At 44.5% G+C, this 22,751-nt stretch overlaps 1 protein-coding gene across 2 annotated transcripts; it reads left to right on the forward strand.

The window, feature by feature from the left end:
- The first annotated feature begins 318 nt into the window (after positions 1 to 318).
- LOC120538060 (tyrosine-protein phosphatase non-receptor type substrate 1-like) lies at positions 319 to 21,068 on the forward strand. Of its 2 annotated transcripts, none has more exons than XM_039767467.1 (5): positions 319 to 402; positions 11,796 to 12,134; positions 14,817 to 15,104; positions 18,282 to 18,412; positions 20,634 to 21,068. In XM_039767467.1, the coding sequence occupies exons 1-5, from the start codon at positions 351 to 353 to the stop codon at positions 20,697 to 20,699; spliced, it is 876 nt and encodes a 291-aa protein (XP_039623401.1). In that variant the 5' UTR covers positions 319 to 350; the 3' UTR covers positions 20,700 to 21,068. The 2 variants fall into 2 exon arrangements, with proteins under 2 accessions (XP_039623401.1, XP_039623402.1); XM_039767468.1 differs by having other exon boundaries at positions 18,282 to 18,404.
- Positions 21,069 to 22,751: the final 1,683 nt, after the last annotated feature.

Raw genomic sequence — 22,751 nt, forward strand, 5'->3', positions numbered from 1 at the left:
TTTCGTTGCACCGTACTTAAGGTGAAGGGTTAGTACTCACTAGTCACCACCCACGCAGGTATGGAACTTTATGAAGCTCTCCAGAGATCAGAAGTTTAAGAGAATTCAAATGTTTACAGCAATATGTGTTGCATGAGCCACTGCTGCACAGCACACATTAGGGCTGCAGTTAACTTTTTGATCTTTCCTCCATCTATTACTCTGAATAGTCCGTGCATAGAATGTGTTTCTTCCTGTGGCCACAGCATCCTGTTTCTTTATGATAAATATATGCCATTCTTATTTAGTCATATATATAGTATCATAATATTACTTCTACTCTCCTTTCACTTGCTGTCCCTTCATCTGCCATGCTGATCCGAAGTGCTGCGTCAATCTGCCTCATCTTCCTTCTTGTACGAGGTGAGTAAAGTGAAAATGTCAGAGTCGTTAGTGGCCTGGCTGGTAGATGTGAGACCAAGAGAGAGGCCGGCAAAGAGAATTGATATAGAATGTGAGAAAGGCAGTGGGGAAGTAGCCATATTAACAAGAAACTATTTACTTAGACAAGCCCTTGAACAGCCAGCAATCAGAAAACAAATGAAATAAAATAAAATAAAATAATTGGGAATAACACACATATATATATATATATATATATATATATATATATATATATATATATATATATATATATATATATATATATATATAACTAGATATAGCACTGTCAAAGTTAATGATTACTCACATATTTTGCTTTATATAATGCAAGGGAAAGGCTCTGGAGGGAGTTCAACCGGGCCTGGGCTCACCCACACAAAATTCTGACCCACCAGGTCATGATGGATTATTTCTTGATAGTTTTATGCTTCTTAGAGGTTCCTGTTATTATTGAGGGAATCCGGAATTACCATAGTTTTAAAAACTACTGTTAAAAATATTCAGTTGGTTTTAATTCTCTCCTCTGTGCTTCGTTCGTGTGCTTTGCTCACATCATTATTTGGGCAGCTCAGTTAGCAAATATTTGATCAAAAAAATATCCTATGATGAACAGGAAAACCCTGAGGGTTTTTTGGAAATGTTTTATTGTGCTTATTTCATAGCAGCTTTAGCTATTTGATATTTAAAATCAGTTGCACTTTCAAACAGCCTTTGAAGTACCTGAATGAGGGACGGAGACTGTTCGGCTATTAGCTAAACAAACGGGTGACAAATGGACTGAATGGTCTGCACTCGTTCTTTAATTGTCTCATGTTCGTATGATGTTGCGAATTTTGGGGTTCTTGTCCTTTTATGTTTCTGCTTGGTTTGTACTTGCAACTTTTATTTCTATAGCACAAAGGATGGAGCTCAAAGTACTTTACAAAATGTCCCAGAAGTAGTTACGAGGAAAGAAAAACAAATTAAAATTAGATAAGTAAAATAGTTTGTATAGGATAAATAATACACATTTACATAAGGGTTAGGCTTAGTTAGTTATAATTAAGTGAATTAGTCCTTAAATACTGTATATATATTTTTTTTTTAGTCTCTAAAGGACAGTCTAATGATATAATCAGTTGGCCAGGGTGGATAGAAGACAAAAATAAAATAGCTCTGCAGAAAAAAAAAAATCTGTAAGGACTCCAGGTCAAAAGACCACCCAGCCCTCTGGGGAATTCTGTCTTTCATAGAAAATCTTAATTCTTTCTTTATGCGGTGGGTGATGTGGCAGGTTGGGGTATTCACTACATTCAAACATCACCGGTGGCTGCACAGGACTTTAATCAGGCACAACACCACCACAGAAGAACTGGAAAATAAAACAAAGGAAAGTGGACATGAAAAAAGATTACAGTTTCATTGAAGAGAATGATAATCCTCTACATGTCTAGTTTATGAAGGTGTTATCAAAAGGAAACATTATTACGCTAGAAATAGCCATTAGAAGATGGTTAAATTGTGACCTGGAAGGGATGCATGTGGCCAGCAACGATACTCAGATAGGCCGTGGCATTCAAGCGATGATTAAGCCTACTGGGCACTTGCCAAAAGGTCAAAAGGTGTCATCTACTTAGCATTATGTTTCCCCCTCAGCAAAAACATGCTAGAAAATGGCTTTTTCCAACAAGAAAAAGTGTTACTATGTGTAAAAGAAGCACGCAAAACACCATAAATGGCAACATAATTCACACAAGAAAGGCCTGCCTACTGTCCACTTCTTCACTGCTGCAGATTTAGTACACGTCCTTTGTGTGACATGTGTGACACGGCATCACAACTGGCACAGTTTCTTTATCCACTTTTTCTTATATTATTTTTCTGGTGTTTTTCTATGAGAGGATAGAACGTCAGTGCCTGATCTGCACGATTGATGGGCCACTTGAGTTATTGTAGTCTACCACAGCTCAGGGCTTAGTGACTTCCACATTTTACCTGACATGAACATTGACAGTCAATGCTTTCTGAACATTGCTTAGGGGGCTTGTGTCTTTCTATTTCTTTTATTTGATAGCCATCATTTAGCATTTTTGCCATGCAGGAATTTGCACCAAACTGAAGTTCTCACATGAACGAATTATCCAAGCATGTCACTGAGTTTTTGTCGTACAGTGTGTGGCAGATGGCCAGCACCCTGACTCAGCTGGGACACCTACATACTGGCATGACCAGGGGAGAGAGTGTGCTCGGGGCATTATCTCTCCTGGAGGGCTAGATGGCAGCCACCCTGGGTTGCAGCGGTGCCTTGGATTCCCCAGGGCTCCATAGTAGTTGGAGTTCGGTACAGCCCTGTTAGGTTTCATGGATGCTGCCAGGGACTGCGTAGCCCTACTTTCAATTGCTTCCACCATCACCGTAATGGGCCACCAGAAGTACTCTCATAAAACATAACATAAAAGTAGCACACTGCCTTCATTTAGAGAGCCAGAGTTAGAAGGAAGAGGGATGAAGCTTGTCAGGAGAAGTGGAGGTAGATAGCGAGAGAGAGAGAGAGAGAAAGAAAAAAGTGAAGAGAAAAGAAGAAAAGGCATTGCTGTTATGTATCTTGTGCTTTGGAACTGTGCTTGTTGTGTGGGGAATGAAAGAAAAGTGATTCCCCCTTGTAAATAAAAAGTGGGTGTTGTGCTGATCTTGTGTCCACGTCTGTTTGTGTCAGGTTTGGGGAGTTGGTGGGCTCCCTGGTGGCCACAATTGTCATGTGCACTTGCTGTGTCATGGTTTGAAGACCAATTCACATTGTCGTCACTATCGCTTGATTCAATAAATGGTTCACTTTCAGTTTGTTCTAAAACTAGCTTTACGCTCTGGACACACACCGGTGAGCTTCTACCCAACTCATAAATGCTGATGAGCTATCATAGAGTGGTAGAACATATAGAAGAATCCCTGATCATTCTGAAGAATGATGTTATTTCATCCACAAGATAGTAACAGAATACTATTCCCGAGTGTTATGTGGGCTTAACTCTGTAAATGCCATCAGAGCAGGCTTCCTCGGGTTTCGCTACTCCCTCCTCAGAATTAACTATTTTTTACATGGGATATCAAGCCCAATGGGTGCTCAGGGTTAACCTCAAGAAGTTAAAGAATTGAAAAGGCTTTTTAGTTACAGTCGGGACCCTCTTGTCCTCTCTGTTCGATGTTCAGTTTTTAGACTCTTGTTTTGGTTGTTGATTGATGTTTTTTTGGAAACATGTAACAGGTGTCAGGTCACACTTACAGGTAATCTAACTTAGACACCATTTAAATATCCGACTACGCCACCCAGTTTATTAAGAGACTGGGAACTCCTGAAATTTCCCAATAATAGCACACAGTGTTCTTTAAATTGGGCGGTGAGTAAACACACAATGAAAGACACAACAGTAATATCAGGAAAAGCAACAGTAACTTCTATTACACTAGAAAATAATAAGTACATGAAAAAGATAAATGAACATAAACAAAATCTAACAATATCAAGAATGAATTTCCTTTTTCTAAAAGGAAAACACACAGTCCACACAGTCCGTCAAAGACAGAATTAGAGGATACAACCTTTAGTGGTGCAGAGTCCAGTTTGTTCTCTGTGTTACCCCAACACTTAATTGTTCAACAGTCTACGGATGCACTCTGTTTCCTGGACACTCGTTCCCCTACAGAACGTTTGTCAAATTGTTGAATCCTTGTCAGCGTCTCTTCGTTGTTCCTTTTTCTTTCACTCTGGGCTCCTTGTGTGGCTGGGACCTTGGCACATCTCATTCCTCGTCTGTCAGCTTCGCTTGGTCCTTTCATGCGGATTCCCTCTCTCGCTGAACCCACATCCGGCATCTCTTTGTGGAACTGTCTCTTCCTCCCTGGAAGTGTTGCCATCCTTGTGCCTCATGTCGTGCCAGCCAGGTACCTTTGTCTGCCTGCAAGCCCCTGTGCTCTGTCCGAGTGCCTTGGCAGCGTTCTCAGTGGACTGTCCCCCCCTCCTTTTGTCTTCTCCTGGCCAGAGATTAAATTTCCTTCAGTTCCTGCAATTATTAGTTCGGGACAACCAGATTAAACAATGGCACATCTAAATCTCCTGGGTTTAACAAATAATGAAAACACAAGTTTACAAAATGTATTGTTTCCAACCATTAATGAGTACAGATCTGCTGTTTAGAAACCAATATTGTCAAACATCTTAATTGCCAAGTCAGGTAAATACAGACATCCTCCAAGGAAGGAGCAGTTCTGTTAGCACAACTTTGTATTGTTTGTAATCTGAACCAGCCAAAACCTTCAAAGTGGTGACTCCTTTGCAATACAGCAAATACCTACAATCTGCAAACAGCCTTTTAACTTCTCACCCCCAGTGCCAACAATGGGTGCCTATTGCCTGTTCATCTGCTGGGTTTTAAATGTAATATTGACATGTTTCTTTTCCTAAGAGAGAAATGGAATGACTTAGTTTACAAAAAATGTCCCCCTCTGACAAAAAGATATGGTGACCCCTAACGAGAGCAGCCAGAAAGAGGAAGAGCAATTGCACCAATTCAAAAGATCAAAAGTTTAAACTTCTTTTCTTTATCAATGTTTATATACTGTATTAGTAGCTGTGTAAACCCTTGTTCTAAAAAGGGTCCTAAAAACTATTGAAATCGTCTGAAAAAAAAATTAAAATGTAGAGATGGCAGGTAATTGAAAGGAACTACTATGGGCATCTCTCTCCTAGGAGGTTTCATTTTGCCAACATGCTCGCCTCGCTTGTGTATTAGCAGTCGGAGGAAAAGTACAAGGGATGCCGTTTTGCTGATGTGCTTGCTTCGCTTATGTATTAGCAGCTAAGCGACTGTCTTTCTTCAGACGTTTTGTTTTGCCAAAGTGCTGGGCTTGCTTATGAATCTTCTGATGTGGAGCCCTTACCCCAACTTCACCTCTCACTTCCGGGCCGGACAGATAAACACACGCACTTCCACATGTAGATGTTTGTATATAAGATACGCACTGCTTTTTTAGTTAGACTGGTAACATTTTTACTTTCTCATATAAAAAGTATAGGGAGAAAGTATTGGAGTCATCCAAAAATTCATTGTCGAGATTTTGATGAATCTCGACGTTTTAGACCTTCCTGAGACTGGAAAAAACATTTTTGGAATTGTTTGTATGTGTGTATGTAAACATGATAACTTGAGTATGCTTTCATTTAGGTCATACAAGTATTAGGTGCAAAATGTGGATTTCTATCAACTTTTGAGTTATTTACGCTCGCTGGATGTGGTACTTGCTTTACGTAAATGAAATTTTGTGTACGAGTATTACATTACACACATTACTAAAGTCTCTGTCAACTTTTGACCCACATTGACTTCCTGAAAGTGGTCATTTGCCTGAATTGTTCGCCTAAATAAAACTATAATGGCAAATATTTTATTCATGCAGCTGGAGGGTCCAGTTTATTCAACTTTACTTTTATAATAATTGTTCAATATATTATAAACTAGCAAAATACCCGCGCTTCACGGCGGAGAAGTAGTGTGTTAAATAAGTTATGAAAAAGAAAAGGAAACATTTTAAAAATAATGTAACATGATTGTCAATGTAATTGTTTTGTCACTGTTATGAGTGTTGCTGTCATATATATATATATATATACACACACACACACAGACACACACACATATAAACATATATACATATACATATATACATATCTACATATACACATACCTGTATATACATATATATACATATACACATCTACATATATATACATATATATATACACATATTAACATACAGTATATATACTGTGAACGGCACCCGGGCACAGACAGGCGGACATGTTGTTTTCAAACCACCACACGTTTATTACAGAGAATATTTACAATAATTATGGTCACAAAGACCCCCAAATAATGGTCACAAAGACCCAGTTCAGTGCACAAACCCCAAATCACACAAAGTCCTGGCCACAATGCCTTTCTTCGGGCCGCCTCCACTCTCCACTGCTTCGTCCTCCTTCCACCCGACTCCAGCCTCGAATGAAGGGAGACGGCCCCTTTTATACAGGACCCGGATGAGCCCCAGGTGTTCCCGGCATTCTCCTCTAGCCACGCCCCAGTGGCGGAAGTGCCGCTGTTCTCCCGCAGCTCTCCGGTATCCTCCAGTCTTCCCCAGCACTTCCTGGTGTGGCGGGAGTGCTGGGGAAACAAGTCCCCAAGGCATTGGGGCGCCTCCTGGCGGTGACCACGGGCCCCTACAGGGAAGGGCTTCCATGCCCTTGACCCGTGGCCCCCAAAGCAACCCGGAAGGCAAACCCCACGTGATCCAGGCAGGGCTCTGACCCTCTTCCGGTCCCTCCTGGCGCCCCAGCCGGGTCATGGCCCCTGGCATCCCTGACAGTGCCCCACAGCCAGCGAAGACCACTCGTGGGCAAGAGCGACCCGTCCCGCGAGGGCAGCAGAGCCCCGAAACGGGCCCCACTCGAGGATAGCCGGGGTCCGGCCCCGCACTCCTAGCAGGGACAGGGCGGAGACACAATCTGAGCACCAGCCCTTGGTGCATCCCTGTACCTCGCACAGGTTGTGCTCCCCTTTACCGCACCCCGGGCCTCCTCGATCGGCACCCCTCCGAGGCCTCCACGCCCCTTTGTTCCGAGCCACTCGTTCCCCCGTAGGCTCCTCCAGCTGTGAGCGCACCTGCGCACCAGCAGAGAGATCATTCCGCAGACGGCCCGACATCAGAGGGCTGCTCCGCCAAGGGGCTCCTTCAGCTCGCCCGGGGTCCGTCCCTACAAAAGAGAACACAGGGGCAGAACCGCTGCCAAAGCACCCAGCTCGTGCCACGCACGGGCAGCGCCCCTCCAATCACCCCGCACTTGCCTGATCGGCACCCTCTCCGCGCTTCCGTGTCCTCTCAATGATGGAGCCGCCGGCACCGCCTGCTCTCTCTCCGCCGCCTCAGGGATTCCCTCTGCTCTCCCAGAGGGCAGCCAGCCGCACGCGTGCACCCAGCAACGCTGCCTCACCATATTGGAGGAAGCGGCAGCCAGCCGCTTAATCCTCCCTTCACTTCGGACGCTTTGACGATATGCGACTCCGTGATAACCAACACGAGCCCCTTTCCCGTCTGCGTCCGTAACATATCGGAGGAATCGGCACCCAGCCTCTTATTCCTCCGTTCACTCTGGGACGCCATGACAGTTTGAGACTCCTTATGGAATAAAAGGCGCCTCTGTCCCGTCTGCGTCCCTATAGTGCGGCGCAAGACCGCAGCCGACTCGGGGCGGAGGGCGCTAGGACCCGGGGCACTTAGCAGCCCGTGTCCATTCAGCGTCCTCTCGACTCCCCTCGCCAAGATACAGCCGCGGCGCCGCACCTCCTGTCGGAGGGCTGCTTACTCGAACTGGTCGTTATCATCACAGCCTTTTCAACAGACCCTCCCGCATGCTGTACGGAGTCGGCTGTACTCACCGCCTCCGCCGTACCTCTCCGGCTGGAGATTCCAGCGTCGCGCCGTCCCGTTGTCGATCGAACGCTTGCAGCGCCGCAGCGCCTTCCTCTCCAGTTCCAGCACCTCAGCCCGGAGGGCACGTAGCATCTGCAATACACGCTGCTCCACGGGCTGAAGGGACGCCTCCAGCTCCGCCAGAGCAGCCGGCAAAGACAGGAAGTTAACCGACGCTGAGCCTACCTGTCTGTCAGCCTCCAACGCCGCCACTTCCTGTGGGCCTTCTCCTCCGCCCAATCGGGTCTCCCCTGCCCGTGATGGACATTCCTTGGTCCCGCCTCTCTGCAGTCATCGGCGGGCACACAAGACACACCGCCCAATCGCGTGCCTGTCAGGGGAGGGACTTCTGGTCCGCGGCCATCTTGGCTCTCCTTCTGCGGCGGCGACGCGTGCTTGCCGGCAGCCTTGCTGTTGCCAGCACCTTTCGAGCTGCAGCGTCTCTTCCTCCGCAACCCTCGCGGCTGCCGCTGTCCTACCGGAGCCCGCAAACCAGCATGCGCCGCCACTGACGCGGATCCGGGAGGTCCCTGCCTGGAAAACAAAACACACGCCCGGCCCCCAAGGGCCGGCTGCCGATAGGCAGGGACTCACCTCCCAGGTCCCGCCAAACCGAGGAAACGTCCTCGGCGTGGCCTCTCTGGACGCCATGCCGTCCCGGGCGCCTCCAGCAATGGCGCGATCGTGAGAGCCTGCTGCACTCCTCCAATGCACGCCGCCCGCCCGCTTCAGGGAATAACGGCCCTCCTGCGGACCCCTGGCGGTCCGTGGGTTCTTTACCCGCGGGCTGTGTGCACGCAGCCCCCGGTACGTGGGTGGGGTCCCTGCTGCACCGGGCCGCCCACAACAATATTTTTAGATCAGGTCTCCGCCTTTGAAACAGGCGGAGCATCCTGCCGACTACGCCAGATGTGAACGCACCCGGCACAGACAGGCGGACATGTTGTTTTCAAACCACCACACGCTTATTACAGAGAATATTTACAATAATTATGGTCACAAAGACCCCCAAATAATGGTCACAAAGACCCAGTTCAGTGCACAAACCCCAAATCACACAAAGTCCTGGCCACAATGCCTTCTTCGGCCGCCTCCACTCTCCACTGCTTCGTCCTCCTTCCACCCGACTCCAGCCTCGAATGAAGGGAGACGGCCCCTTTATACAGGACCCGGATGAGCCCCAGGTGTTCCCGGCATTCCTCCTCTAGCCACGCCCCAGCGTGGCGGAAGTGCCGGCTGTTCTCCCGGCAGCTCTCCGGTATCCTCCAAAGTCTTCCCCAGCACTTCCTGGTGTGGCGGGAGTGCTGGGGAAACAAGTCCCAAGGCATTGGGGCGCCTCCTGGCGGTGACCACGGGCCCCTACAGGGAAGGGCTTCCATGCCCTTGACCCGTGGCCCCCAAAGCAACCCGGAAGGCAAACCCCACGTGATCCAGGCAGGGCTCTGACCCTCTTCCGGTCCCTCCTGGCGCCCCGCCGGGTCATGGCCCCTGGCATCCCTGACAATACACATACATATACATATATACATACACACACATATACATATATACATATACACATACATACATACAGATAAATATACATATACTGTATATACACACATGCACATACATATATATATACACATACATACATACACATATATATAAATATATATATATATATACACACAGACATATATAAACAGATCTCCATATATATGTATACTGTACTGTATATAGCAAAATCCCCGCGCTTCGCAGACGAAGAACTGCTTTTAAATTTTTATTAAGAAGAAAAGAAAACCTTTTTAAACTGAGGGAAAATATACCAATAACTATCTGTTAAGGATCTCTTTGTATAGCACGTTGTCAGTTCAGCAGTCCGGTTGTAATATGACCAAGCTGTGTGAGCTTACTTTTGAGAATGCAACGTATAGTTTTGTCCAGGAGAAAAGCAATGTTGCCTCAAATCAATGGCAACCTTTTGTAGTGTCTGTCCCTGAGACTTATTAATTGTCATCGTGAAGCAGAGCCTTACTGGAAATTTGAGGCATTTGAATTGAAATGGGAGATCAGAGGGTATAACGGTGATGCCAGGAATACATTGAGATTGTGGCGCTCTGCTGTTTTTTTGTGTAGCTGCCTTCACACAGCTTCTCTGCTGCTTTATAAATGAACGCCATATAAGGCCATCGTTTCTCCTTGCTTTGCGGTTCTGTACTGTTTTATTGTTCGTTTATTACGATTGTTATAGTTATTGTGTAGCTATTCGAGACTTACTTTACTGTTCAGGTACCCATTTCCTTTATTTAATCCGCAGCTTGTACGCCACTATTTTTTGTTTGTTTATTACGATTAAAGATATTTATTGATTCCCTTCTTTAGCTGACTGCCTGCTCATATAAGGCGCTCCGCTGGTTTTTTGTGAAGCAGCCTTTACACAGCTTCTCCGCTGTTTTATAAACGAATGGCATATAAGGCCATCCTTTTTCCTTGCTTCACCAAGGAAGCTGCCTTTTTATTTAATCCACAGGTTCTCCGCTGTTTTATTGTTTGTTTATTACGATTATTATAGTTCTCTTTATATAGCACATTGTCAGTTCAGCACTCCGGTTGTAATATGACAAAGCTGTGCAAGCTCATCCTTGAGAGTGCAACGTATAGTTGTCCAGGAGAAAAGCAATCTTCCCTGAAATCAATGGCAACCTTTTGTAGGGTCTGTCCCTGAGACTTATTAGTTGTCATCGCGGAGCAGAGCCTTACTGGAAATTGGAGGCATTTGAATTGAAATGGGAGATCAGAGGGTGTAACGGGATGTGAGGAATACATTGAGTGTGGAGAAACAGCGTGTGTATTAACTTGTGGATTTTTCTGTGAGTATTTGGTGGCAGCGTGACGAAGTTGCTTCCGCAAGACCGCGTTAGCTGTGGAGCTCAGCTCGGAGCATATTCTTTTCCTACCTTGTCAATTGTGTAATGCGTTTTTTGAACAGGTTTGATGCATGGAAGTGATCACTCGTACTGCGTTCAGTCAGTTCACATGAGCTGCTCTCTTGTGTGATGTTGTGATGTCCACGGCTTTATTTAATGTTAGCTAAGACCCGGCACTTAAAATTTTCTCGCTACAGCAATTTTAACTCCGTTACAAAGTGATCCAAAGTCTCGTTTATACCTCGTGTCTTCTCATTAAACTTGTATCTCGCGAATAAAGTATTCAACGAAGGCATGACAAACGGCAGCGGTAGCGTGTCTATAAACTTAATTTAAACTTACGGTTTACACCTTGCTTTGTTTCCGCAGTTGCTGCACTTCTGAATAAACTTGTATGCGTTTTTCTTCAGCTATCTTTGAAACTCTTCCTTGTTTTCTACATACTGCGTTCACAGTCAATTTACGTGATTACGTGGGAGGCGTGATGATGTGTCACGCAACTCCACCCCCCACGGCCATCGACCTGCAGTCCATTACAGTATATGGAGATAAATAGGCTCCAGTTATGACCATTACGCGTAGAATTTCGAAATGAAACCTGCCCAACTTTTGTAAGTAAGCTGTAAGGAAATTTCAGCCTTCTACCTACACGGGAAGTTGGAGAATTAGTGATGAGTCAGTGAGTGAGTGAGTCAGTCAGTCAGTGAGGGCTTTGCCTTTTATTAGTATAGATTTGATTTGATTTGTTGTTGATGGTTCTTTAATGTACATATTATAAAAATATAATCATTGTCTTGTGGTTTACTCCTCAAATATCCACCCCCATATCTGAGTATACGAGAAAGTCGAGGGGAGACCACTCCCAATTTTTGTAATTATGTGCTTTAGCTGATCTCATCATATATCAGTGCAGTGTTGAATTGGCATGCTCCCTTCAGTCTCCCTTTCATTTTGATGTTGCAGGGCTGAACATCTCCCAGCCTCAGGGTCAAGTGGAAGCAAAGGAGGGAAGCAACATCACTTTAGTGTGCACGATGACAAGTGAGACTCCAGTGGGACCGGTGAGATGGTACAAAGGGGCTGACAGCAAGCACATACACTTCTATTCAGAGGTCCCCAAAGGAGGTGATCACAATGACCCTCGAGTGACTTGGACGATGGAGAACCCAACTGTCAACTACAGTATCACAGTAAGAGACGTCAGAGTCAATGACACGGGAGAGTATTACTGTGTGAAATACACAAAGGCAGATGAGGAGAAACCGTACACCTCAGGACCGGGGATCAACATGACTGTGAAAGGTGGGTGTCAGTTTCTGATTTTTCAGTGTCTCTTAAAGTTTTCCAACAGACCCCAAAATTTTGGGAGAAAATTTAGGAGAAAAGCCTGCCTTTCAGCAGATCAGATCACTGTGGCTGTAATTGTTAAGGTCCTTTTGTAATGTGCAACTGGTAGTGAGAAGACAGAAGAACCAAAGTAGCTTGTCATGATGGAAGACGCTGGCTCGTTCTACTTTTTGAAGTGGTGCTGAAGGCTATCCAAACTGTCTCTGCTGGTGTTTTGCACTTTTTCTTCTTTTGGAAAAAAAGAAACATCTTGTAAATAGTCATAAGTCTTTTGTTATTGTTACTATTTCATAGAGTCTCAAGTGTTGATGGACATCAGGCTCCTTCAAGCTTTGTTTTTCATCTCCAAGTGGCTAATTATGCATGCATAGGGCACACACAGCTTTCTCTAATACTGATGTGGAACTCGAAGATCGACCTGCACATCTGGTGACAAGCAGAGAGAACTCTTTACTTACGATATATGAGTTTCATAAAAATAAAGTTTCAAGAACTTGCGTTATTTACTTATTTGTTCTACCACTACCTACCGTATATACTCACAGATAAGTTCTCCCACAGATAAGTCGGAGCTTGATTTTACTGTATAATTTCTGATATTTTATAATGACAGTTGCATAGGTCCATCCATCCATCCATCCTCTTCCGCTTATCTGAGATCAGGTCGTGGGGGCAGCAGCTTGAGCTCTTCTGGTGGAATCCTGAGGCATTCCCAGGCCATAGACATAGTCCCTCCAGCGTGTCCTGGGTCTTTCCTGGGGCCTCCTCCCGGTTAGACGTGCCCGGAACACCTCCCCAGGGAGGCGCCCAGGAGGCATTCTGATCAGATGCCCGAGCCACCTCATTTGACTCCTCTCGATGCGGAGGAGCAGCGGCACTACTCTGAGCCCCTCCCAGATGACGGAGACTCTCACCCTATCTCACCCTGCAGAGGAAACTAATTTCAACCGCTTGCATTCCCGATCTCGTTCTTTCGGTCACTACACACAGCTCATGTCCATAGGTGAGGATAGAAACATAGATAGACTGGTAAATTGAGAGCTTTGCCTTATGGCTCAGCTCTTTTTTCACCACGACAGACCGATGCAGAGCCCACACCGATCCGCCTGTCGATCTCACACTCAATTCTTCCCTCACTCGTGAACAAGACCCTGAGATACTTGAACTCCTCCACTTGGGGCATGATCTTGCCTCCAACTCTAAGAGGGCACTCCACTCTTTTCCGGCTGAGGACCATGGTCTCGCATTTGGAGGTGGTGATTCCCATCCCAGCCGCTTCACACTCAGCTGCAAACCGATCCAGAGAGAGCTGAAGATAACAGCCTGATGAAGCAAACAGGACAACATCATCTGCAAAAAGCAGAGACCCAATCCTGAGTCCACCAAACTGGACCCCCTCAACGCCCTGGCTGCACCTAGAAATTTTGTCCATAAAAGTTAAGAACAGAATCGGAGTTGTATAGGTCGAATGCGGGAAAGTAACGCTTTTGGTACAAGAGATTCTGATATGCTAACACCCACGTGAGAGAGTAACCGCAAAGCACACGGTATTTGTATTCTATCTATTGTAGCGTAAAGCGACGTTTGCACTGTTTTGTGTTTTTTTGTATCATACACCTTTATTGTAAAAGCATTCCTTATCTACAATGGAGTGTTCAATCAGAAGAAAATATGAAGCTGGTTTTATATTTAACATTGTTGATATAGTGAAAGAAATTAGTAACTGTACTGCTGCAGCATAATTCAATGCGTCTGAGAAACTGTTGTGAGATTGGAGGGAACAAGAACATGTAACCAAAAAAAAAATTTAGCGTCGCATTTTTGAACGGGTGTCTAAGTCGGGGTCTGATTTTATGATTGATTTTTGGTTTTCAAGACAAGACTTATACGTGAGAATATACGGTATGTCCGACAAAGTCTGTAATGTAAATGATCAGCATTATACACACGGGGGTAGTCACATCAAGGGGATGTCTCGCTGGCCTCGCAAAGCATTATGGAATACTTGGGAAAAAGATTTCTTAAACCGGATGAATTATCAGTAAATAATTCGATGAAGAAGGGCGAACATGAATGCAGCCAATTCGCTTTGGTGAAGTTCGCTGGTCAGCACTAGTGATGGGCTGATGCCTCATCCATGGGTGCACTTGGTACTTCTGGGTAAGACCTAAAACTGGCATAAGGTGACTTTGACAATGCATGGATGGATCAAAAGAAGGAATATGCAGACGTAGACAAATTTGTTGATACTTCTCCGAGAAAAGCAAAGAACCTACAATTGTCTCTGAAATAACTTGAAACTGACCAAAGTAATTGGCACCCATCATTGTTTATTCCGTATTTAACAGAAAGAGTTTTGATTCAACAGAATATTTCAAAATGATAAGACAAATGAAACTGATGGGAGCCCTCCATGAGACTTCTGCACCAGTCCACAGATCATTCAGCTCATTCCTCCTTATCAAACTGATCCAGCCCGGGCCAGGTTTGAAGGAGGCCCTACTAGTTCCAAAAGATTCCAATCAGGGCTTATCAGGCACTCTCTATGTTTGACTGCTCTCCTCACGTACCAGTAAATCTGCCCACTGCCACTTAATATATAACTTTACACGCATGCCTACTAATCTTCTCTTTCAGTGACAGATGAAGAAGGAACTGAGATGACCACCCAAGTCAATCTGCCTACCAGCACCAAGTTCACCTGTATGATCACACAGCTTCACTCAGACATCATCAAAACTGAACAGCCATTGGTGGGCCAGACGCTGAGCTTCACACTTCATGAGAAAATGACAAATACCAACAGAATGTTCACAACAAACAGCTCTATAGACTTCACCACAGCAGACCAGAGAAAACGGTTCACCTGTGTGGTCACTCACATGGAAAATATGACTGCGGCCGACAGCATCCCGCTGTCTTCAGGTAATCCACTAAAGTGTCTCTGCAGCCAAATGGCTACAACTTAGCTTACTGTCACTTCCATTTTGTCATGTTTCTGTACTCTGGCACTCTGTGTCAAGCAGTCGGACGTACAGTGTACCGTGTTGAGAAGATGTAAGACACAAATATTGGCCGTCACACAGGGAGTGAAATATAATATAGATGCATCAGTGTTTTTGTTCTGCAGAGCACAATGGCGTTTTTCTTTATACCACTTTTCCTAAAGTCCATTGGGGTGATTTTTTTAATAGAATTGGAACAGTACAGGAGGGGTATATGGTTACAATTTTATTAATACAAGAAACAGAAAGAAAGTCCGATAACAACTGGAAATCTTCTACACAAACCCAGAGAAGAAGAATGTGTATAAAAATATATATATATATATATATATATATATATATATATATAATAGCGGTTCGCTTCTCGGGTCCTCCCTGTGTGGAGTTTGCATGTTCTCCCTGTGTCTGTGTGGGTTTCCTTCAGGTGCTCCGGTTTCCTCCCACAGTCCGAAGACATGCAGGTTAGGTGGATTGGCGATTCTAAATTGTCCGTAGTGTGTGCTTGCCCTGCGGTGGTCTGGCGCCCTGCTCGGGGTTTGTTTCCCTCCTTGTGCCCTGTGCTGGCTGGTATTGACTTCAGTAGACCACCCGTGACCCTGTAATTAGGATACTGTATAGCGGGTTGGATAATGGATGGATGGATGGATATTGTGACAGATAGGGGGCGCTCCCACTCCCTTGAACCCCTGTCCATGACTCCAGACACCAGGTAAAAGTCCACAAGTTGACTTTATTCAATCGCCACAGTGCACAAAGCACCCTCTCCTCCACTATACTCATTAAACAATCACCAATAACAATAATACACAATCCTCCACTCCCAAGATTGCCACCCTTCCACCCAGCTCAGCTCGCCATCTGGGAGCTCCCACAGTCCTTTTATATATCCTGACCCGGAAGTGTTACCAAACCCCAGTCCATGTGATCCTGTATCACTTCCGGGTCAGGTAAAATGTACTTTTCTTCACCCCGGAAGCCCGTTTGACGAACTTAAAGGGCACAAATAAGTCTTCGGTCCTCCCTGCAGCTCCCTCTTGCGGCCCCTGTGGTACCCAGCAGGGCTGAGGATAAAAACTACAAAGTCCATGACTCCCTGCTGGTCTTCAGGGCACCTCCATACTGCAGGGAGGGCTCTATCTGGTGGCCTGGGGGTATTGGCCGGGATGACCACAATACTCCTCTCCCAGTGAAAAACCATGGTTTAGAGTGTATTGTCCCCCGAGGGACATCTTTCCCCAAGGGGATCCAAAGGCCGGACCTCTGCGATGCAGTTGACACTCCCATGCAAACCTAGGAGGAACAGTGTAAGAATGATTACTTTGATATTCTGCCCTCCTAGGACAACCTCTCCACTCGTGGCCCAGCCTGCGGCATTCGTAACACAGCCGCGGTCCCCTTGGTAGTCTCTCTTGTCGGGACTTGAAGCACCTGGACATTTGTGGCTCCTACCCTTTCTCCGCTGGGGAGAATTCCCCGGCCGCCTTTGCGCTTTTATGGCCCTTTTCTACTTTGTCAGGAGACCTCAGTTGTATTTTAGAGATCTCCTATTTAATCTGGGGTTTGTCTACAGTCTGAGTCTCTCTATGAGATAAAGAGAGACCCTTTACTGTCTGCACCCCTTTAGTTTTATAAATCACAGGTAGCGGCGTCTTTAGGGCCACTTTGCTCCAGGAGTCAACACTGTCTAGCTGCCCCGGATCGATTAGCCCTTCCTCCGACCACTCGGTTAACGAACCGGCCTCTTTTGCAGGGCACGCCGTGTATTGGCACCCGCTATTTATTAAAAGCGGGTCCGGATTACACTGCGTCCCTCTTGCTTTATATACGGTACAGGTTTCAAATACCTGTACCGCCGCATCATGAAATACAGGAGGCTCTCCACCAAACCGCCGCACGTAGTCCCTCACCTTCTCCAACGGCGTGTTGGCTGCAGCTCCCAACTCCCCGATGATCTTTTCAATGCTCGTCAGGACTTGTAGAAAACTTACTACAGGCTCGATAAGTTTTTCAAGATCCCACAAGTTAACAATATTATTTACTTTGGTGGGTCCAGATTAGGACCTGAGTGCTGCCATGCAACGGGTGATACCTCAGCACCACACTAGTTCAAAAGGAGTGGAACCAGTGTGAGGATTTTTATGGTGGCTGGAGTGCCAATTCTGCCACCAACCCCCTGGAGGGCCTACATGCAGGGATGGATGCAGATTAACGTCATACCCAGGATGGAGCAATTGCAAGTTAAGGGCTTTGCTCAAGGGCCCAACAGAGCAGAGTCCCTTTTAGGCATTTATGGGATTTGAACCAGCAACCTTCCGATTGCCAGTGCAGATTCCTAGCCTCAGAGCCACCACTCAACCCATGATAGTAAAGACTGGATATATACAGTCTTTAGAAAAAGCTTACAAAAAAATAAAGATGACAAGGATGAATGTCGAAGGCGGCTTGTGATCTTAGCACTCGTAGTTGATCATGACGCTTTTCTGATGATCAGATGGAAACGGCCACACATTGACGCCACTCTGTTCTCTTCTCCTGTTGTCTTCGTCCCTTCTTCTATTCTCCTATGCTCCTCTTCAGACGAGGCATATTTATTATAAAATTCTACAGGGGGTTTTGCAAGATGTGATTGTTAGATATTCTGATTGACTGGCTGTCAATATGATGAACAAATCCACTGCCCGTTTTCCCAAACAATAAAACTTTTTTGATGTTGCTTAATACCTACTGGCATGTCTTCCTTTCCCAGGCTGTAAAGTAGTTTAGCTACTTGTTGACCCAGATGCCCAGGTTATAAACTAATCGATAGCCTTAGGCACCAGCATGTCTTCCTTTCTTTGTTGGAACAGCTGCTTTAAAAGTGAAATACAACTGGGAAAAGGGTATGCTTTGATGTGTCCTAAATTTAGTTAATCTGTTGTTTTGTCTTGAGCAAAATATAATGGAAATACAGGGCAAAATGTACAGATTTTGTACCCCACAATACCTGTAACGCACTGCTGCCCTCTTTAAGGTTTTTTAATTAATTTTTTCCCTGACTTTGCACCCTGTTTCACTAGAAAAGAAAATTAACAATGTAATCATTCATTTTTCTCTTCAGGTCCTGGTGCCCCATTGTGGGTCATCTTCATTTTGGTAAAGTTGGGTCTGTTTGTGATGATCAACGCTTTCCTTTTTTGCGCCGTGAACAAAGAAAATTGGAGGGGAAATGGACAGGGAGAAGGTAATTGGGTAAGAACAGGAACATGGGAGCAGTTTATTAAGTCTCTGTTACAAATGCAGTGCTGGAAATGATTTGAGCAGAAACAAAATAATAAGAAAAGGTTGGAAGAGCTGACCTCCTGGGTCATGGATTAAGGTTTGTTTGTCATTATACAGCGTTTTTAACAAGGAACATTTATCTTTAGCATCATTTTATCAAAGCACTGTTTCTGAGAATCAGTGAATGTGCATTGGCGTCACTAAACTGGCACTATTGTGCGCTTGTGTGAGTGTGTTCACCCTGTGATGGTCTGGCACCCTATTCACAGATTGGTCTTTCCTTGTGCCATGTGCTTGCTGGGATTTAGTATTCTCAAGGAGTATAACTCTTGGGCTTCATGACATTAATGGCACACAAAGGTAAACTGGGAGCTGACTAAAAATGTGAATGTTCACACACTTAGTGCCATCTAGGGGTTATCTGAATAGCTGTCCCTTTACTCAGAACAAAAAACAGAAAATTGTATACAGGGATATAAATGTTACATTATTTTGCATAGCAGACTCTTTTGTCCAAAGTGACTTACAAATGAAGTCAACATAAGCGAGTGAACATCAGTATGGGAGACTGCTTGGAAACAAGTGTAACAGGACAAGGGTACAAATCTGATCATCACATTACATTACATTACATTACAAAAGACGTAGAGATTCACCAAACAAGAGATGAGTCTTTCATTTATCAGCACACCTGAGCGGTCGAAAAGGAGCACAGGAACACACGAGTGTCTCTATATATAATTATGCTGACTCCTCTGTAGGCAAGCGTCAAGGATTAGAACTTGTAAAAAGACAAAAGGCACAAGATAAAGGGTCCGGGGCACATGAAGGCAAACCCCCGTATATTGCAGTACACAAAAGCCATAAAACAAAACACATGTTAGAGTGCAGTAATGAGACTTCATTAAATCTCACTTAGTCTGTCCAAGTTTCTTCTTAAGTGTAATTCTGGGTGGGAGAAGCAGGCCTGAACCCGGAAGTGATGTCAGAGTGGGAGACATGTCAATCTTCCTTTCTGAAGAGGCGGATGGAGAAGTGAGAATGTTATTAGACAGCGCCCGCACATGTCTTGGTGGTAAATTACACTCACCTAAGCCTTTAGGTTTCTCCCCAAGCACATGCATGTGACAAACTTAATATGTGCTGTTATAGGGAGCTAATGTATTGGCCTGAAACAAATAACCACCACATGGTTGTAAGACAGACTCAGCGGTTGTCAGTGATAATGAGGTGAGCTGAAAAGAGATGGGTTGCTGAGTCGGCTGACGAGTTGGGATAACAAGAAGGTCCAGTTTTGCCAGGTTGAGCTCAAGTTGTCGTTCCATAATCCAGGTTGCCATATTAGTGGAAGAAACAGAGCTTCCAGCTCACAGTTTTGTGGTCTTCTGGAGGTAACGACAGGCACAGCTGTCCATTGGACAGGGTGATAGGCCCAGTAAGGAAGTGTTTAGAGATAAGAGGAGAGGACCCAGCACCGATCCTTGGGTCACCCCCATGCTTGCTTGTTGAACCCTTGACATCACTCCTCATCAGAACACACGGTAGGAGCTGCTCAGGCGGTGGAACTCAAACCACTACACGGTCAAAGAGGTTGGTTATGGGGAACCTGGTGGCTGGTCATGTCAAAGGCAGAGGGGAGAGATAGCAGAGCTCAGATTTCAGACGGATCTTTCATCCACAAACACATAAAAGTATCGCGAAATGTGATGATCAATAAAAATTAAGAAGATTATATGTGAGCACAAATAATTGGGGGTGCCATGAAACATATGTATTTGCTAAGTGATTACTTCATTTATTATTTGTAATAGTGTTGAATGGAATATCTTCACTGTTGTTTTTGCCATAACGGTGCAGCAATTAGTGCGGCTGCTTCACGAATCCATTGTACAACATCAGAAAAGAAGAAGGAAGGAGTAACGCCATTAATAAACAGATAGAAACTAAGGGATCATGTAAAGGCTCACAGTACAGTATATCATGATAATAATGAGATTATGATCATTTTTACCTGAGAGGTTTGTTACCTACCAATGAGAAGCCAATTTTACGTAATTTTAGTCACACTTGAATTGTGCGTCATGGTGTAGACATTTCAAACGAGTGTGAAACTGTATGCAAACTGATGTAAAAAAAAAAAATACGAACAAGAATGGGCTGACGGTCTCTTCTGATTTACTCCTGACTGCAGGCAAGAATCAAGACTGGTAGACGGCAAGTATGGACGACGGCCTCTTCTGCTCATCATGAAAACTGATGCCTGTCTGTCAGCGTGAACACGAAGTCAAGCTGTTTCTGTTCCACGATTTACAAGTAAACTCAGACGTTAAAGTTTCTCTTGTTTTCTGTATCTCTTCAAAGCCAAATTTACATTGGCTCATTTCTTCTTTTGACACCTTTGTGTATTCAAGTCACAGACCTGAAATTTGGGACTCTGCGTGTCATCTTTGTTTTTGTCAGGTTTTTTTAAATATTACTTACAACGCTGGACTGCTACAAATATTATTTGGGAAATTGTGTTGTTGGTCAATTCATTGTTTTCTGTTCTTTGTGAATATTATTTTGCTGGTCAGTTTTATATTATCTGTTTATGGTGATTGTGCACTTTTATTGTACATTAAATTATGTACCCTGCTCGTTGTGTGTTGAGCCTTTACCTGCCAGTTAATACTCCATTCACTTGCTATCAGGCAGATGGCAAATACAAGCCGGAAACTCCCTGCAAGCAAAAATAATTAGATTAGATAAACTTTATTATTACCAAGGGGAAATTCAGATACATACGCTAGTATTATAATAATAATAATAATAATAATAATAATAATAATAATAATAATAATAATAATAATAATAATAATAATAATAATAATAATAATAATAACTGCAGTGGGCGGCATGGTGGCGCAGTGGGTAGCACTGCTGCCTTGCAGTTAGGAGACCCGGGATCACTTCCCAGGTCCTCCCTGTGTGGAGTTTTATGCTCTCCCCGTGTCTGCGTGGGTTTCCTTAGGGCGCTCCAGTTTCCACCCACAGTCCAAAGACATGCAGGTTAGGTTCATTGACAATTCTAAATTATCCCTAGTGTGTGTGCCCTGCGGTGGGCTGGCGCCCTACCCAGGGTTTGTTTCCTGCCTTGTGCCCTGTGTTGACTGGGATTGGATCCAGCAGACCCCCCCGTGACCCTGTAGTTAGGATGGAGCGGGTTGGATAATGGATGGATGGATGGATAACTACAGTGGTACCTCGGTATACACTACAAAAAGTAGGCTTTGCCTTTTATTAGTATAGATATAAAATCCTAAGCCTAGAAGTTTTATTTTAAAGCTTATTCTAAAACCTACATATATATGTTTGGTTTCATTCTTTTCAGAAATTATCAGACTTTAATGTGATGTTTTTAGATTTTCAGATTCTTATTTTCTGTTTTGAAATTATAAACTAAAAAATATCAAGAACTCACGTCTCACGAGACAGGACTTTGTGGCAAAAGCTTTAAATAAAAGACAAAAGAAATAAAAAATATTTTAAATAAAAGACAAAGAGTAGGACAGCTGCTGTACAGGTTTTTAAATGTTCGAAGTGCTGTTCGAGATGCAGATCATGCGACATGGCAGCAGCGGCAGCAGCAGCAGCTGATGGAGGAAAGAGGAGGTAAAAAAAAACTATTTGTTTCCAATTATATCACCGTTTAAGAGGGGGTTTCGGAGGAGCGACCACGTCTCCTTGGTTTGCGTTCAGCCCTTCTCTTCACTACACGAGTGGCAGAGACATGAAGTGGCTGGTGAGTGAAGTGAGCAGAGAGAAACCTACTTTATATACACACACACACACATATATACAGTATATACATGTATATAAAGGAGCCCATTAACGCTTCTTTACACATTTCTTCTGAATGATTCATTAGCCGAAAGTCCTCAATGTTGTTGTGTCACAGAGAAGATGTGCAGCGTTGTTCATAATGGCTCTCTGTTTTATATTATCATTCTCTGCTCCACTAATACTGGATCGATAGTGCGTCCCACAACTAAGCTTGTCTTTTCAATCAGCTTGTTAATCATCTTGGCCTCTCTTGAAATGATGTGACCAGCCACCCACAGTTGTAGAAGATGTGAAAGATGTCACTTCCCACATTAAAAAGAGCACAGCCTCCTGCTCTGCTCTTCCTTCTCCATTTCTTTTGTGTTCTGAGATCAGCCCAACCTATCATTAATGTGGCCCCCCGAGTACTTGAAGGAGTGGACCACCTCCACATTCACTCCTCAGATAGTGACCAGGCATAGAGGCTCTTTGGTGCAGGAGCAGTTCC

Source organism: Polypterus senegalus, chromosome 10 (genome assembly GCF_016835505.1).
Source record: "Polypterus senegalus isolate Bchr_013 chromosome 10, ASM1683550v1, whole genome shotgun sequence".
NCBI lineage: Eukaryota > Metazoa > Chordata > Cladistia > Polypteriformes > Polypteridae > Polypterus > Polypterus senegalus.